Genomic DNA, 17,931 nt, shown 5'->3' with positions numbered 1-17,931 from the left:
GTTTCTCTCCTGTGTGAGTCCTCTGATGAATCACCAGCCTTGAATTATGACCTGAAAATTTTCCCACAATCAGGACATTCAAAGGGTTTCTCTCCTGTGTGAGTCCTCTGGTGTTCCAACAGGTAGGAATTCTGAATGAAAGTTTCCCCACAAACAGGACTTTCAAAGGGTTTCTCTCCTGTGTGAATCCTCTGGTGGTTTACCAGCTGATAATTCTGACTGAAACATTTCCCACAATCAGGACATTCAAAGGGTTTCTCTCCTGTGTGAGTCCTCTGGTGGTTCACCAGCCGATAATTCTGACTGAAACATTTCCACAATCAGGACATTCAAAGGGTTCTCTCCTGTGTGAGTCCTCTGGTGGTTCATCAGCTCATAATTCTGACTGAAACGTTTCCCACAATCAGGACATTCAAAGGGTTTATCCCCTGTGTGAGTCCTTTTGTGCGTCGCCAGGCTTGAATTACAACTGAAACGTTTTCCACAGTCAGAACATTCAAAGGGTTTCTCTCCTGTATGAATGCTCTGATGATTCAACAGGCTTGAATTTTGACTGAAACCTATCCCACAGTGAGGACATTCAAACGGTTTTTTCTCCTGTGTGAGTCCTCTGGTGTGAACCAAAGCGAAATTTCGACTGAAAAGTTTTGCCACAATCAGAACATTCAAAGGGTTTCTCCCCTGTGTGAGTCCTCTGATGATTCACCACCTCAGAATTCTGACTGAAACTTTCCCACAATCAGGACATTCAAACGGTTTCTCTCCTGTGTGAGTCCTCTGGTGTATCACCAGCTCGGAATTGTAATGAAATGTTTCCTACAATCAGGACAGTTATATGATTTCTTTCCTGTGTGCATCCTCCAGTGTACTACGAGGTTGGAATTCTGAGTGAAAGTTTTCCAACAATCAGAACATTTAAAGATTTTTTCCCCTCGTGTGAATCCTCGATGAATCAAGTTGCCATGCTCACAAAAGCGTTTTACTGCATTGGGAACAGTTATAGGGCTTCTCTCCTGTCTGGGTCCTTTCATGAATCACAAGGGAGCTAATCTTAGTAAATCTTTCCCACATACAGATAATTAGTATGGTTTCGTCCAGAGTTGATCCTGTTATGCATAATATGTGATTTACTATGTGTGTTTTTTCCCACAAACAGGCACATGTATGGAGCTTTTCCACCCTTGAGGTTCTTGAAGAGGTCAAAAATATGTGTTATCTTTTGTTGCATGGAGCTTTGATTCAAGCTACTGTTTTCCTCCTCACATGGCAAGGCCTGCATTACTGTCTACCTTTTGTGGCTATCCAATTGTCTTTTTCCTCCTCACTGACTCCTGGATATTTCCTTCTTTTTCTGAATGGAAAAAATAAATCTCCTTTGGCCTTTTCATGTAATCTGTTGTTGAGTTCTGCATACTCTATTTTTTCCAGTTTGAAATTTGTTCTGGATTTTCTCCCCTTTGTCTCTCACCAGCTGGGGAAAGAGAAGAATTGTGTGCTTTCCTGAAAGCTCAATTTGCTTTCATTTTCAAAGATGCTGGTTATTCTCAGTTGTGCAGAGTACTCTTGTTGGTATCCTCTTCATCTGTAAGATTAAAATAAAAGTGTAACTTTAAAATTATTTCTTTATAAAATGGTTGCAGAAGACTTGAAAAAGTATACATTACAAATAAAAAGCAAACAGGCCAAAAGGCTGAAATAGCTTCTAATGTTAGTTATGATTCATTTGACACATTGGAGATTACAGAAATATATGTTCAAAAATACATTGAATCATAAAATACACTTGTTGATTTCGGTCCATCATAAATTCTTCATACTGCAATTATTGGATAGAATCTCTGTAATCCAGATAAATGTTTTACCAAATATGCTATTTCTCTTTAACACTTTAAATATTATAACTGAAACTCAATTTAAACAATGGCTGATGGACATCTCTAGGTTTATATGGCAAGAGGAAAAACCCCAAATTAAACATAAATTATTGCAAGGTGATAAGGATAGTGGTTTGAGTTGACCAGATTTGAAATTGTACTTTGATGCTTGTTGTATTGTGGCAAAAAGAGTGAGGGACTCTCCAAAATAAGAGCTTCCTTGAGCTTGAAAGGCATGAATAAAGCATTTGATGGTAAAGCTCCTTAGGGTATGATAAGGTTAAAGCAACTGTTGATTTTAATCATCATTCCTTCCTCTTTGGGTGTCTCTCCAGGAACCTTTTTAAGAAAAGAAAGGGTGGGGAGGCCAGACTGATGGAATTATGGTCAAATAATATTATTCAATTATTGTGACCCTATCCACAAATCTACAAGTTGGAATCAGAAGGATGTTTGCCATTGATTTATATATTTACAATTGAAAGAAAGATTTGAATTAGACAAAAAGAGCAAGGGATGCAATTTCGTGAAAAATGAAATGGAAATGAATGGTTGAACATATTATTACTAAGGTTTAAAAACTGCTATTTTTGAGATATATAGTCATAACAACATTTTTTTTCTCTCGGAGTCAAGGACGTTCAGCCTGCACATGGATAGGCGTGACTTGGGGATGTCTCCACTTGGGTAGGTGGAGTGATTGGATCGGTGTGAGGGACATGTGGGTGCAGGAGATGGAACTTTTGACTTTTTTGAATGTGGAAAACCAGAAGCTTACAGATTCGGGTTTTCCCAGATGAGCCAATATGACATCTTCAATAAATTGGAACTTTGAGAAATTGCCTGCCTTGGAGTCTTCATTGGTTGAAGGTTTTACTTGGAACCCTGACATTGAACTTGCAGAATGAGTAAGTAAAGCATTGTATGATTCAGTGGGCAAAGAACTTTGGATGTAATATAATACTTGAACAATGGAAGGATATAACAGAATTACAGATGGAAGGGACCTGGAGGTCTTCTAGTCCAACCCCCTGCTCAAGCCCAAAAGTCTATACCAATTATTTATATATGTGGAAAATCCATGGGTTTTCAGCCTGAAAGCTGCCCCAGACCCAAATAGTTACAGTCACACTTCCTGTGCTAATTTTAGTAATGTGGGGCTTTAATTGATAAAATGATGCCTAAAGATTCTGCATGATTTGAAGCACCAGTTTTACCATGGAAGTCCTCAGTTCCAAGTAAGGCAGAAATACTGTCCACAACCATTCTGGTGACATTCCTCACTGACTGCATTTGGGAAAAGCATCTCTGTCACTAAGCAGCCTGTTCAGGAAGCATGATATCATAGGACTGTGCCAACTTACATCTGTTCCTCTGCAGTTGTTAAGCGAATCACTGTGGGTTGTTAAAGACAATTTCACCTGACTGTGACTGGCAACTTCCTGCTGGCATCACTACTGATTTTGCTTGACAAGAACCTAACTGGGAAGGTCACAAATGGGGATCCCAAGTGTGGGATGCTGAAACCATCATAAATGTGCACCAGTTGACAGATATATGAATATGTACTTTTATAGTGCCATTGTAACAGTGCCACTGAAGGCTCAGGGAACAAATTGTAAGTGAGGATTATCTATACAGCTGAACATCCCAAAGGTTCTGAAACCATTTTTTTTTTAAATTGCTGGGTTAAACCCAATTGATCCAGATTTATACATGGATGAGGCACCGATAGTCAAATGCCACCTTCTAGATCTAGACAAGTGATGGCTAACATTTTTCCCATCGTGCCAAAAGTCCCCCTTGCTTTTGCCGTGTGATGGCTAACACTTTTCACCCTCCCCAGGCTCCAGAGGCTTTCTAGGAACTTGGGGAGGGCGAAAATGGCCTCCCCCCCACCGAGGCTTTATTTTCGGTGTTTTTTTTGCCCCTGGAGATTTCCTTGCCCCCCCCAAAAAAGTCTGAAGTCAACTAACAGGGCAATGCTTCACGTGCCCTAACAAATGGCTCCGCGTGCAACACGTGTGCCATAGGTTCACCATCACGGGCCTAGGCTAATTCACTGCTAGGCCAGGAGAGCCCATACCATTCTGGATAAATGGCTGTGCAGTTGCTTCTTAGAGGTTCTGAGGAACCTGACAACTCTGTCATGCAAGAGATAATTAGAGGGTCAGCTATACTGGATTAATACTTATGAATAGGAAGGTTTGTTTGAAGAGAAGACACGAAAGAGCAACAAACATGACTGGGGCTTGAGGCGGGAAACATTAACTTCTCCAAAGCCCCAGAAGGAAAGACAAGAAGCAATGGATGGAACCAATGGACAGAAGCATTCTATAAATAAGAAGAAATCTCCTGACAGCGACCAGTGGAACGGCTTCCCTTCCCAAGTTGTGGGTGCTCCTCCCTGGAGGCTTGGAAGGAGATACTGGAGAGCCATTTGTCTGAAATTGTCTCAGTTCTGGTGCTTGAGCAGGGGGTTGGACTGCATGATCGCCAAGGTCACATCCAACTGCCTTTGTCTTTCTTCCAGTTGCTTCTCTGCTTCTACGCTGCGGAGGAAATCAAGCAGCCTTTCTTGCTCCCAGCCTCTCCCACAACCTGTCCTCAACTCACCCACCAGGTGCTGCTGCTTCGACTCTTGCAGGAGCCCAGAAACCACTCGGCTTTTCTTCCTCCCGTCAGCGATCCTGTACTTCTCTCCCCCACCCTTTCTAGCAATGCAACACTTGATGGTTTAACTCTTTAAAACTCAACCCCAATGTTGCCCATCTGACTGCCATCTCCCAATAGGAAGGGATAAAACAGGGTAATCCCGTCTCTGCTATTAAGGCGTTTGCAAGAGGTTTGCACGGATTACATGCCATCAAGTCATTTTCCACTCCTACCAACCGACCTTTGCAACCAATGCAAGTGAAATATTGAAGGTGACACTTGTGAAGATTATCTACAGGCTGAGCCCTAAACCTTCATGAAGTTCTTACAGCATAAGAGTCGGAAGGGATCAATTCTCCAAGCAGGGATCCCTGTGCTACTCCGCACAAATGGCTCTCCAGTCTCCTCTTCAAAGCTCCCCGGATGGAGGAGCCGAGACTTCTGGAGACAAAGCATTTCCACTGATCAATTGTTCTCACTGACAGGAAGTTTCTCCTTAATTCCAGGTTGGATCCCTTTCTGATGTGTCTCCCTCTGTTCCTTCTTGTCCTGCTCTCAGGAGCTTTCAAAAATAGGCTGCCCCTCTTTCTTTTCCGTGTCAGCCCAGCTCAATTATGGTTATATGTAAAGGATTACCTTTAGTATCTTTTTATCTTCATTCTTGCAGAGCCTAAAGAATTGCTCTGAGCAACCTTCCCAATTTCCAGAGGAGGTAGATTTTTCCCCTTGATTATTCCGAGGCAGATACCTTGGGCAAAACCCTTGGAGGGCGCTACTTTGTAAAAAGCTGATCTAAAGATTCCTGATCTTTTTTAGTGAATCTCAGTCCAGATTTAAAAAAACAAACTTCTCTACATCCTGCTAGAAGAAAAATCCAGGCCTAGTTCCAAACTGGGAATAAAATGGAGGCTGCTTAGGAAAAAGAGGGGTCCGTTTATTGATGAGCAGAACCAGCCTGTGGTTCCAGGGCAGCTGACCGACTGGTGAATGGGTGGATGGATCTTTATAGGTATCTGTGATGCTGCTGGGGTTGTGCAATGTATGAGTTCTGTCTCTTTTGCTATTCTAATGGTGGTGGGTTAATCCTATTATGTCCTAAAACAGTGTTTTTCAACCTTTTTTGGGCAAAGGCACACTTTTTTCATGAAAAAAATCACGAGGCACACCATCATTAGAAAATGTTAAAAAAAATTAACTCTGTGCCTATATTGACTATATATAAAGTGTTTTTCCCACGGCACACCTTACACTATGTCACGGCACACTAGTGTGCCACGGCACAGTGGTTGAAAAACACTGTCCTAAAAGGTCATGTCCTGTTCTTAGATGTGCCAAAGGTGCTTTTTCAGAAGGTAAGTGGACTTTATTTTATTTTTCTTTTGAAGCTGTTTCACTTCTCCTCCAAGAAGCTTCTTCAGCTCTGACAGGATAGTGGGGAATAGAATCCTGTCAGAGCTGAAGAAGCTTCCTGGATGAGAAGGAAAACATCTTCAAAAGAAAAAATAAACAAGAAAGCCAGTTCCCTCCCGAAGAAGCACCTTTGGGACAACCATGATCTGGATGACTGAGAATCTGTAGAGACTCCTGTTCTTAGAATTTGGGTGGTGAAGAATGTAAATTTTAATCCCATTGCTGGAGATGAAGGTCTTTTACTTGTGAATAGCCTCACCGAGTCTTTCATGATGAATACAAAATATCTGCTGGGGGCTATTAAGAAAAACTGCTTTCTTTCTTTCTTTCTTTCTTTCTTTCTTTCTTTCTTTCTTTCTTTCTTTCTTTCTTTCTTTCTTTCTTTCTTTCTTTCTTTCTTAGTATGCTTCTCCATTTTTCCTTTTGGAGAATATAATATCACGTCTCTTAATATTCCCCAAATATTTCATTCTTCCGAGGGGGGGTGATGTTTCCAGCAATATGCCTAGAAAATGGGGTCAAAAAAGAGAGCTTGATTTCTGTATATTGCAGAAGATATTTTTTAAAACAAATATTTGTAAAAGAAGAAAAAGGAAAAATAGAATATTCTGCCAAAGCACAAGGCTGATTGGACACCATGTTAATTTTTTTAGAGTGCTATCCTGCACTGCCATTTTAATGCAGATTTAATAACGTAAGATTTTTGATAGTGGCCATTTCATCCATTGGCTGTTTCTATGCATGACCTCAAGTTTCATAATGTTTGTTGGATCCAGTTCAGAACTGGGAGAATCATCAGGGAAATCAGACAGATCCTCTGTAATTTTATGTGTTTCAAAAGCTACAAACCCACTGGCACATCCAATGGCTGCTGATGGGGTTGTAAAGTTACAAGGGAAACCTACATTAGTTGCCCAGTTTGAAACCTCCTAATTTTGATCTCCCAAACTGGCAATGGTGGATAAGACCATCCCTGAATCTGAGAAGAATGCCAATCAAAACAGATCCAGTTTAGCCATTCTAATTTTTTAACTCTCCATAAAGAAATGTCATTCTTTCATAGTGTTTAGGACTGAGGTAAATAGCAATGCAACAAATTACGAGGGAGAAGCCTAATTACATCACACATCAGAGGCACAGAGTGGCAGGATGGAGGTACCATTGAAACTGAAAATTTAAATTTATAATGAGGGAAATGAAGCTGAAGAAGACAGATTGGTGATAGAGGTGCTGAATGCCAGAGAGACAGATTACAGGTAGATTAACAATTGTAGCGTATTAGAAACCCACTGAATGTGTGGAGACCTCACTACTAAAGAAGAATTGTGAAAAGTTTTTTGTGTTACAATTTTTTAAAGTTTATTATTAACCTTGTTCACTGCACATCTGGCATTTAGAGGCCATTCTGAGTGCCTAGTTTTGCCCTAACATTCATCGCAACACTGACACTATCCAATATTTTCCTTGCCAAAAGCTATTGATAGTTCTTACATTACGCAATGCACTATTAAAAATGAAAGATTATCCAGCGTTCAATAGATATGTCAGCATGCTGCTATCACCCAGTAGCAATCAAAGAGAAAAAAGCAAGTACTTTAGAGAAAATGAGATCACAGCAGGAGTTGCTAATAAACCTGGAGATTCCTTTCCTCTCATCACAGCCACAACCCCTTTTCTCCTCATCTCAATATTACTACAGTTCTTCTCCATCAGGCTCACCTGCAAGGCAGAATAAACTTTACATTTGAAATTTTACACTGCATTTTTCATTGGGCCTTGGGCCTATTCCCTACACGCCCCTCACCCATCAAACACGTTTACCTTTGGGAGACCTCTGGGAGGCAGCTGTCATTTTAAGTGCACCCACGATCCCTTAATGCAATTTGCACAGTGTTAAGGTAGTGAAATAGAACAGTTTCTCCCTCTCCTGTATGACAATGACTCAGAAGCAGCCGCCATTTTGGCCCAAAGGCAGATGAGACAAAATGGGAACTTCTTCCTCAAGTCCATCACATGACCAAGGATTTAATCCCGGGGACACTGAAAATAAGGGCTGCTTCCAGGACATAGCCATGTGGCCCTGGGATGTGTCTCCTGGCCTTCTTCACCAAGTTTAGGTTCAGAGATCTTCAAAGGATATGGAGGGGGCTGTGAGGCCTGGTGGGGTGGGAGTCAGGCCTAAGGACTGTGGGGACGCAGCAGGAGAGGAAAAAAGCCCTTGGGGACCCTTTGGGTGGGGAAACAGCTTGTGGAGACCTGGTGGGGGAAGGTGAAGGCCTTTGGGGACCCTGTGGAGGAGGGAAAGACCTGTGAGGACTCTGGGGAAGAGGGCAATGCCTATGGGGACCCTGTGGGAGGGCAAGCTTTGGAGGGATCCTGTGGAGAGGGAAAGGCTTGATAACCAAAAAAACAAAAAACAAAAACCAGACAGTATACCTTTATCAAATTAATATTTTCCATTTTTTTCTCTCCAATCACAGGTCTACATCTGAGATATCTTTCAGTAAAACGAACCTGGTGACACTCCTATTGAAGCAGTCCTCACTTACTGACTGCATTTGGGAAAGGCATCTCTGTCACTAAGCAGCCTGATCAGGAAGCATGATATCACATGACAGTGGCAACTTACATCTGTTCCTCTGCAGTTGTTAAGCGAATCACTGTGGGTTGTTAAAGGCAATTTCACCTGATTGTGACTGGCAACTTCCTGCTGGCATCACTACTTATTTTGCTTGACAAGGGCCTAGCTGAGAAGGTCACAAATGGGGATCCCAAGTATGGGATGCTGAAACCATCATAAATGTGCACCAGTTGGCAAAACCCAAATTGTTCTTGCACCTGCATAACCACAGGAACTGCTGACTTGTTGAGGTCACTGAGCTAATGCTACAATGATCACTAATTTGTGCCTTTACAGTCCCATTGTAACTTTGAAGGCTTAGGGAACAAAATGCTATGTGAGGACTACTTATACAACTGAACATCCCAAAGTTTCTGAAAACTTTTTTTAAATTGCTGGATGAAACACATTTGAACCTGATTAATATATGGATGGGGCACTAATAGGAAATGCCATCCTTGTTGGCTAGACGGAAACAAAAAAGGAAAAATCCCAGAAAGATTTCTGAGGATTTCCGATATAATTGCCAAACAAACCATCAAACACTTACCTTTTGGAAACCTCCTTTTGGAAACCTCCTGTAGGCAGCTGTCATTTTCAGTGCACCCACAATCCCTTAATGTAGTTTGCACAGTGTTAAGGTTGAGAAATAGAACAGTTTCTCCCTCTTCCGTGCGACAATGACTCAGAAGCAGCCGCCATTTTAGTCCAGAGGCAGATGAGACAAAATGGGAGCTCATTGCATGGCCAAGGGTTTAATCCCGGGCACACTAAAAATAAAGGCTGCTTCCAGGACATAGCCATATGGTCCTGGGGTGCGTGCCATGGCCTTCTTCACCAACTTGAGGTTCGGAGATCTTCAAAGGATATGGGGGAGAAGGCTGTGAGGCCTGGTGGGGTAGGAGTCAGGCCTAAGGACTGCGGGGACACAGCGGGAGAGGAAAAAGGCCTGTGGTGACCCTGTGAGGGAGGGAAAGGCCCATGGGGACCCTCTGAGGGAGATGTGGTGACCCTGGAGAGGAGGGAAATGCCTATAGGGCCCCTGTAGGAGAGGGCAAAGCTTAGACGGATCCTGTGGAGGAAAAGACTTGATAAACAAAAAAACTTCATGCAGTATATCTTTATCAAATTAATATTTTCCATTTGCTCTTTCTAATCACAAGTCTACATCTGAGATATCTTTCAGTAAAATGAATCAGATATGAACTTAAGTAGTCAATTTCTCTCTTACACTTCCAATGACAGATCAAAAATGAAATATAAGCTTTCTCTAAACTCACCAACTTTTGCCTAATGTGGGTTTCCTTGACTTTTTCTCCTGTGTGTAAAGCTACATTATTTATAGATCATTTGTACAGTTTCTCTCCTTTATGTATCCTCTGGTGTCTCACAAAATTAAAACGGTGACTTTTCACACAATCCAGACATTCAAAGGGTTTCTTTCCTGTGTGAGTTCTGTAGTGTATCACTAGGTTGGAAATCCGACGGAAACTTTTCCCACAATCTAGGCACTCGTGCATTTTCTTTCCTGTAGGTGTGCTTTGATGTTTTACCAGGTTGAAATTCCGACTGAAGCTTTTCCCACAATCTGGACACTCGTATGGATTTCCTCCTGTATGAGTCATCTGGTGTATCAGCAGGTGTGAATTCTGACTAAAACCCTTCCCACAATCAGGACATTCAAAGAGTTTCTCTCCTGTGTGGGTCCTTTGGTGGTTCACCAGGTTGAAATTCTGACTGAAACTTTTCCCACACCGTGAACCTTCATACGGTTTCTCTCCTGTGTGAGTTCTCTGATGTTTCACCAGGTCAGAACAGTAAGTGAAACTTTTTCCACACGCTGGACACTCATATGTCTTTGTAAATCAAAATTCCGACTGAAAAGCTTTCCATAATCTAGACATTCATATTATTTCCCTCTGGTGTTTCACCAGTTTGGACTTCTCACTGATTTTTTCCCCACAAACAGGACATTCAAAGGGTTTCTTTCCTGTATGAGTCCTCTGATGAATCACCAGGCTTAAATTATGACTGAAAGCTTTCCCACAATAAGAACATTCAAAGGGTTTCTCTCCTATATAGGTTCTCTGGTGTATCACCAGATTGGAAATTCGACTTAAACTTTTCCCACAATGTGAACACTCATATGGCTTATCTCCTGTATGAGTCGTCTGTATTACCAAGGGTGAATTCTGACTCTGGATACTCATATAGAGTGGCTTCACTCTTGTATAAGTCTTTTGGTGCAGGGGTTACCAATCTTTTGGACCCAAGGGACTACTAAATTCATAATTTTAAATTCCACAGACCACTAATACGAATCCAGTGCATTGCTCGCTGAAGCGCCAGGACTCCCAGTGACAGGATGAGGTTCTTCAGGCACTTATTTTGCCACCTGTTTCTGCGACCTTAAACAGAGCCATTTGGACCCGTTTCCCACAGAAAACAAAACACAAGGATCTCTCCCCGCAATCTGTCTCTCATCTCCTTTTCTCATCTCTCTCTCCCCCTCTCACTTTGTCTGTCTCTCACATTTCTTTCTCTCATGTCTCTGTGTCTCTTTCATCTTTCTGATTCTTTCTTTCTTTCTCTCTCATCTGTCTCTTTCTCTCGTCTGTCTCTCTCATCTCTCTCTGTCTCCCTCTCATCTCTGCCTGTCTCTCTTGCTCTCTAATATTTCTCTCTCTTTCATCTCTCTCTCTCTCTCATTCCGATTCTCAGACGCACTCTGGGTCTCATGGGTGCTTCTTTGGCCTTTGTTGGTGTTGGACGCACCTCGGTTGCTGGGACGACACACAACCTGCTCTCCACCGCGGCTGAAGTCAATGCTCCATGTCATAATATGCTCCAAGAAGAGAAGGGGATGTTGTCTCCCCTACTGTGAAGCACGCTAAATTTAACTGTGCTGCAGAAGCAACAGGCAGGCACTAACAGCAGTGGAGGAGAGAAACAGCTGAGTCAGGCCAGTGTCTCGGGGCTGAGAGGAAGTCACGTGTCTTCCCCCCCTCCCCTTAATGCAACTGAGGTACGTGGAGCACCAAGAAGGCCCGCGAGACCCAGCAAGGGGTGAAGCTTTGCTCCCAGTCTGGAGTGAATCTTCCCTTCCCAGGCCAGGCGAAGTGTGATGGGAAGGGCAAGGGGCTGGACCAGCCACTGGTGGGTTCAGCTGACAGGAAGCCACCACAAGGGGAAGAAAGAGCCACAGGTTGATGACACCCGTTGCTTCAGCCCACCTGCACCGCCAACCCTCTCCTTGCCATAACAGCACCATTAACTCGTTCCGGTCAGCGAGGACTGCACTACTCCTTGCACGTTCACCACCTACAAAGTTGCAAATTGCACGTACCCCCCTCTACGGTGGAGATTTCCAGCCCCGCCACGAATTGCCTGGCCAGTCCCATATTCCAGAGCTCTAGTCACACGACTGGCCATTGGTCATCCCGGAGCAGCTCATCCAGCCGGATACGCTGTGAACCACCAAAATATTTTGAGGGCCACACTGCTTAGTGATCACTGCTCTGGTGTATCAGAAGATCAGAATTCCAACTAAAGTTTTTCCATAATCTGGACATTTATATCATTTCTCTCATATGAGTCCTCTGATGTCTCACCAGTTTGAAATCCTCACTGAAATGTTTCCCACAATCAGGACATTAAAAATGTTTCTCCTCTCTGGTGTACCACCATGATGGACCTTTGACTGAAACTTTTACCAAAATCAGGACATTCAAAGGGTTTTTCTCCCGTGTGAGTCCTCTGGTGTTTAACCAAACTAGAATTCCAACTGAAACATTTGCCACAATCAGAACATTCAAAGGGTTTCTCTCCTGTGTGAGTCCTTTGGTGTTCCACCAGGTTGGAACTTTGACTGAAACCTTTTCCACAATCAGGACATTCAAAGGGTTTCTCTCCTGTGTGAGTTCTCTGGTGTTTCACCAGGGTGGAATTCTGACTGAAACTTTTCCCACAATCAGGACATTCAAAGGGTTTTTCTCCTGTGTGAGTCCTCTGATGATTCACCAGCTCAGAATTCTGACTGAAACTTTTCCCACAATCTGGACATTCAAAAGGCTTCTCTCCTGTGTGAGTCCTCTGATGTTTCACCAGGATGGAATTATGACTGAAACCTTTCCCACAATCAGGACATTCAAAGGGTTTTTCTCCTGTGTGAGTTCTCTGGTGTTTCACCAGGGTGGAATTCTGACTGAAACGTTTCCCACAATCGAGACATTCAAAGGGTTTTTCTCCTGTGTGAGTCCTCTGATGGTTCACCAGCTCAGAATTCTGACTGAAACTTTTCCCACAATCAGGACATTCAAAGGGTTTCTCCCCTGTGTGAATCCTCTGGTGTTTAACCAAATTGGAATTCAAACTGAAACTTTTCCCACAATCGGGACATTCAAAGGGTTTTTCTCCCGTGTGAGTCCTCTGATGAATCACCAGGCTTGAATTCTGACTGAAACCTTTCCCACAATCAGGACATTCAAAGGGTTTCTCTCCTGAGTAAGTTCTTTGGTGTCTAGCCAGGTTGGAATTCTCACTGAAATTTCTGCCACAATGAAGACATTCAAAGGGTTTTTCTCCTGTGTGAGTCCTCTGATGAATCAGCAGCCTCGAATTTTGACTGAAACCTTTACCACAATCAGAACATTCATAGGGTTTCTCTCCTGTGTGACTCATTTTGTGTATTGCCAGGCTTGAATTCCGACTGAACCGTTTGCCACAATCAGGACATTCAAACGGTTTCTCTCCTGTGTGAGTCCTCTGGTGTATCACCAACTGGGAATTTGCAATGAAAGTTTTCCCACAATGTGGACAGTTATATGACTTCTTTCCTGTGTGCATCCTGTAATGTACCACCAGGTTGAAATTCTGACTGAAAGTTTTCCAACAATCATCACATTCAAAGGGTTTTCCTCTTATGTGAGTCCTCTGATGTATCACCAAGTAGCCATGCTTGCAAAAGCATTTACTGCATTGGGAACACTTACACAGATTCTCTCCTGTGTGGGTCCTTTCATGAAACACTAGGGAAGTGTTTCAAGATCTAATGAAATCTTTACCTACATTCAGATAATTTGTACGACTTTCCTCCAGAGTGGATCCTCTTATACATAATATGTGATCTGCCATGTATTCTTTTCCCACAACAGGCACATCTATGCAGCTTTTCCACCACTGAGGTTCCTGAAGGGTTCAAAAATATGTGTGATCTTTTGATGCATGGAGCTTTGATTCAAGTTACTGTTTTCTTCCTCACAGGGCAAGGCCTGCATTACTGTCTACCTTTTGTGGCTATCCAATTGTCTTTTTCCTCCACACTGACTCCTAGATATTTCCTTCTTTTTCTGAATGGAAAAAATATATCTCCTTTGGCCTTTTCATGTAATCCATTGTTGAGTTCTGCATACTCTACTTTTTCCAGTTTGAAATCTCTTCTGGATTTTCTCCCCTTTGTCTCTCACCAGCTGGGGAAAGAGAAGAATTGTGTGCTTTCCTGAAGTCTAAATTTTCAAAGTTGCTCGCTATTCTCAGTTGTCCAGAGTGCTCTTATTGGTATCCTCTTCATCTGTAAGATTAAAATAAATTGTAAGTTTAAAATTGTTTCTTTATAAAATAAAAAAGTATACATTACAAGTTAAAAGTAAACATGCCACAATGCTGAAATAGCTTCTAATGTTAATTATGATTCAGTTGACACATGGAAGATTACTGAAATCCAAGTTCAAATATACATTTAATCATGAAATACACTTTTTGAATTTGGTCCATCACAAATTGTTCATACTGCAATTATTGGATAGAATCTCTGTAATTCCGATAAATGTTTTACCAAGCAAACTATTTCTCTTTCACACTTTAAATGTTATATGTGAAACTCAATTAAAATGATAGCAGATGGACATCTCTTAGTTTATATGGCAAGGGAAAAAACCAGAAAATTAAACCTAAATTATTGTAATGTTATAACTGAAACTTAATTTAAAGTATGGCAGATGGACATTACTAAGTTTATATGACAAGAGTGGAAACCATAAATTAAACATAAGTTATTGCAAGATGCTAAGGAAAGAGATTTGAGTTGAGCAGATTTGAAATTGTACTTTGATTCTTCTTGTTTTCTGGCAAAGAGTGAGTGACTCGCTAATATAAGAGCATCCTTGAGTTTGACAGGCATGAATAAAGATTTTGATGGCACAACTCTTTATGGTATGATAAGGTTAAAGCAAATGCTTATTTTAATCATCACTTTGTTAGACATGCCATCATCTTTGGGTGTCTCCCCAGGAACCTTTTTAAGAAAAGAAATTGTGGGGAGGCCAGACGGGTAGACTTATGGTCAAATAATATCATTCAATTATCATGACTCCCTCCTCAAATCTAAAGAGGAGTTGAAAACAGCAGGATGTTTGCATTAATTTATACATCTACAATTGAAAGAAAGATTTGAACTAGACAAAAAGAGCTACAGATACAATTTTGTGAAAAATGAATTGGAAATTGGAAGCGAATGGTTGAACATATGATTACTAAGGCTTGGAGATCTTCTAATCCAACTCCCTGCTAAGGCAGGAAGTCTATACCAAATGGTTTTATGATGTTGGTATCTAACATTGAAGAAATTCTCAAGAATATATAAAGGCACCTTGAATGTTTGAAATATAGATAAGAGATTTAATCATTTATGGTGGATGCGTGACAAAGAAATATTGGAATAGGATTCACATCTTAATACAGAATATTCTTAAAGAGAATATAAAGATAAAACCAGAAAGTTTTCTTTTAGTGGATAAAGAACTTGAAAAAAATGAAACTTTTCTCTCTTCCACTTTTCCTCCCATTTTTCCATTGTTTGTATTTTTTCTTTGCACTTCTGTATTTTACATTTTGATGAATTAATAAAATATTTGTGTAAAAAGAAATACTTAGCACTTTAAAGGGTTATTATGAAATATATCTACAGGTGCAGGGGATGGATTATACAATTGCAGTTATACAGTTCCATACAGATAAAAGTTCAAACACACATACCTACAAATATGTATATATGTGGAAAATCCATGTGTTTTTAGCCTAAAAGTTGTCCCAAAACCCAAAATGGTTACAGTCAAAACTTCTGTGCTAATTTTAAAGATGTGGGGGCTTTAACCGATAAAATGATGCCTAAAGACTCTGCAAGATTTGTAGCACCAGTTTTGCCACGGAAGTCCTCAATTCCAAGTAAGGGCAGAAAATACTGTCCAAAACCACTCTGCTGACATTCCTATTGAAGCAGTTCTCACTTACTGACTGTATTTGGAAAAGGCATCTCTGTCACTAAGCAGCCTGATCAGGAAGCATGATATCACAGGATGATGCCAACTGTTACAGCTGTTCCTCTGCAGTTGTTAAGTGAATCACTGTGGGTTAACTATACAGCTGAACAACCCAAAAGTTCTCACAGCTTTCATAACCACAGGGAAAGGTTCTCCTGGGGGCTTGATGTGAAAACACATGAAGAACAGCTGTAGGAATTGGGTAGGTCCAGTCTGGTGAAAAGAAGGACTAGAGGTGACATGTTCCAATACTTAAGGTGCTGCCACAAAGAAGAGAAGATGAACTACTTCTCCAAAACACCAGAAGGAAAGACAAGAAGCAATGGATGAAAATCAACGAAAGAGAGAAGCAACCTAGAAATAGGAAGAAATCTCCTGACAGCGACCAGTGGAACGGCTTCCCTTCCCAAGTTGTGGGTGCTCCTCCCTGGAGGCTTGGAAGAAGATACTGGAGAGCCATTTGTCTGAAATGGTCTCAGTTCTCATGCTTGAGCAGGGGGTTGGACTGCATGATCGCCAAGGTCACATCCAACTGCCTTTGTCTTTCTTCCAGTTGCTTCTCTGCTTCTACGCTGCGGAGGAAATCAAGCAGCCTTTCTTGCTCCCAGCCTCTCCCCCAACCTGTCCTCAACTCACCCTCCAGCTGCTGCTGCTGCTGCTTCGACTCTTGCAGGAGCCCAGAAACCACTCGGCTTCTCTTCCTCCCCTCAGCGATCCTGTAGATCCTGCACTTCTCTCCCTTCCTTTCTAGCAATGCAGCACTTGACGGTTTTAACTCCTTAAAGTTCAACCCCAATGTTGTCCATTTGACTGCCATCTCCCGATAGGAAGGGGCAAAACACGCTCGTCTTGTCTCTGCCTATGAAGGCGTTTGCAAGACGTTTGCACTGATTACATGCCATTTTCCACTCCTACCAACCGACCTTTGCAACCGATGCAAGTGAAATAGTGAAAGGTGACACTTGTGAAGATTATCTACAGGCTGAGCCCTAAACCTTCATGAAGTTCTTACAGCATAAGAGTCGGAAGGGATCAATTCTCCAAGCAGGGATATCTGTGCTACTCCGCACAAATGGCTCTCCAGTCTCCTCTTCAAAAGCTCCTCGGATGGAGCAGCTGCAACTTCTGGAGACAAAGCATTTCCACTGATCAATTGTTCTCACTGACAGGAAGTTTCTCCTTAATTCCAAGTTGGATCCCTTTCTGATGTGTCTCCCTCTGTTCCTTCTTGTCCTGCTCTCAGCTTTCAAGAATAGGCGTCCTCCCCCCTTTCTTTTCTGTGTCAGGCCAGCTGAAATTTGGTTATATGTCAAGGATTACCTGTGGTATCTTGATTATTCCAAGGCAGAGACCCCTGGGGCAAAACCCTTGGAGGGGGCTCATTTGTAAGAAGCTGGTCTAGAGCTTCTTGGTCTAGTTAGTCCAGAATGCAGCCGCGCGAGTGATAGTGGGCGCACCGCGGTTCGCCCACATTACACCCATCCTCCGCGAGCTGCACTGGCTACCTGTCGATCTCCGGGTGCGCTTCAGGGTACTGATGACCACCTTTAAAGCACTCCATGGTAGTGGATCTGGGTACTTGAGAGACCGCCTTCTGCCGATTACCTCCCTCCGACCGATTAGATCGCACAGACTGGGCCTCCTCCGAATCCCATCTGCCAGCCAATGCCGACTGGCGACTACACGGAGGAGAGCCTTTTCTGTTGCAGCTCCGACCCTGTGGAATGATCTCCCCGTCGAGATTCGTACCCTCACCACCATCCAGACCTTCCGCACAGCCCTTAAGACCTGGCTCTCCCATCAGGCCTGGGGATAGGTTCCCAATTTACCCGCCCGAGTGTTGACTGTTGAATGCAAGTTGTGTTTTATTATTTTATTCTGTTCACTTACTGTTTGTCTTTTGGTACTGCACCCCCCTCCCTGTGATTGTAAGCCGCCCTGAGTCCCCTCAGGGAGAAGGGCGGCCTATAAATCTTAATAAAATGTAAATGTAAAATATAAAATGGAGAGATTCCTGATCTTTTTTAGCGTGAATCTTGGTGGAGATTTAAAAACA

The 17,931-nt window shown here is 42.3% G+C and overlaps 1 protein-coding gene and 2 long non-coding RNA genes across 3 annotated transcripts; all 3 read right to left on the bottom strand.

Annotated features, from left to right (window-relative positions):
- Nucleotides 1–1,398: 1,398 nt before the first annotated feature.
- Nucleotides 1,399–4,686, bottom strand: LOC116523868. Its single transcript, XR_004257169.1, has 2 exons — nt 4,491–4,686; nt 1,399–1,582 (listed from the first exon to the last, which is right to left on the bottom strand). It is a non-coding gene; the product is annotated as an uncharacterized LOC116523868 (long non-coding RNA).
- Nucleotides 4,687–11,208: 6,522 nt separating this feature from the next.
- LOC116523844 (zinc finger and SCAN domain-containing protein 2-like) lies at nt 11,209–13,500 on the bottom strand. The gene is made up of 2 exons (XM_032238933.1): nt 12,321–13,500; nt 11,209–12,161 (listed from the first exon to the last, which is right to left on the bottom strand). Exons 1-2 carry the CDS (start codon nt 13,402–13,404, stop codon nt 12,106–12,108), a joined length of 1,140 nt encoding a protein of 379 aa, XP_032094824.1. The 5' UTR covers nt 13,405–13,500; the 3' UTR covers nt 11,209–12,105.
- Nucleotides 13,501–14,091: 591 nt separating this feature from the next.
- On the bottom strand, nt 14,092–16,609 carry LOC116523866. Its single transcript, XR_004257168.1, has 2 exons — nt 16,512–16,609; nt 14,092–14,128 (listed from the first exon to the last, which is right to left on the bottom strand). It is a non-coding gene; the product is annotated as an uncharacterized LOC116523866 (long non-coding RNA).
- Between the last annotated feature and the right edge of the window lie 1,322 nt (nt 16,610–17,931).

The sequence above is a fragment of the Thamnophis elegans genome, chromosome 2, assembly GCF_009769535.1.
Source record: "Thamnophis elegans isolate rThaEle1 chromosome 2, rThaEle1.pri, whole genome shotgun sequence".
Taxonomy (NCBI): domain Eukaryota; kingdom Metazoa; phylum Chordata; class Lepidosauria; order Squamata; family Colubridae; genus Thamnophis; species Thamnophis elegans.
Note: the sequence above shows the minus strand (reverse complement) of the source record. Positions and strands in the feature narration are given on the sequence as shown.

Bases quoted from the DNA above. Each gene is read 5' to 3' on its own strand.
- LOC116523844 (XM_032238933.1), bottom strand. From the start codon at position 13,404: ATGCACACAGGAAAGAAGTCATATAACTGTCCACATTGTGGGAAAACT. The intron at 12,162-12,320 runs ACCAGAGGACTC...CTGGTGAGACAT, and splicing joins GAATTCTAGTTTGGTTAAAC to CAGAGGACTCATATGAGAGA.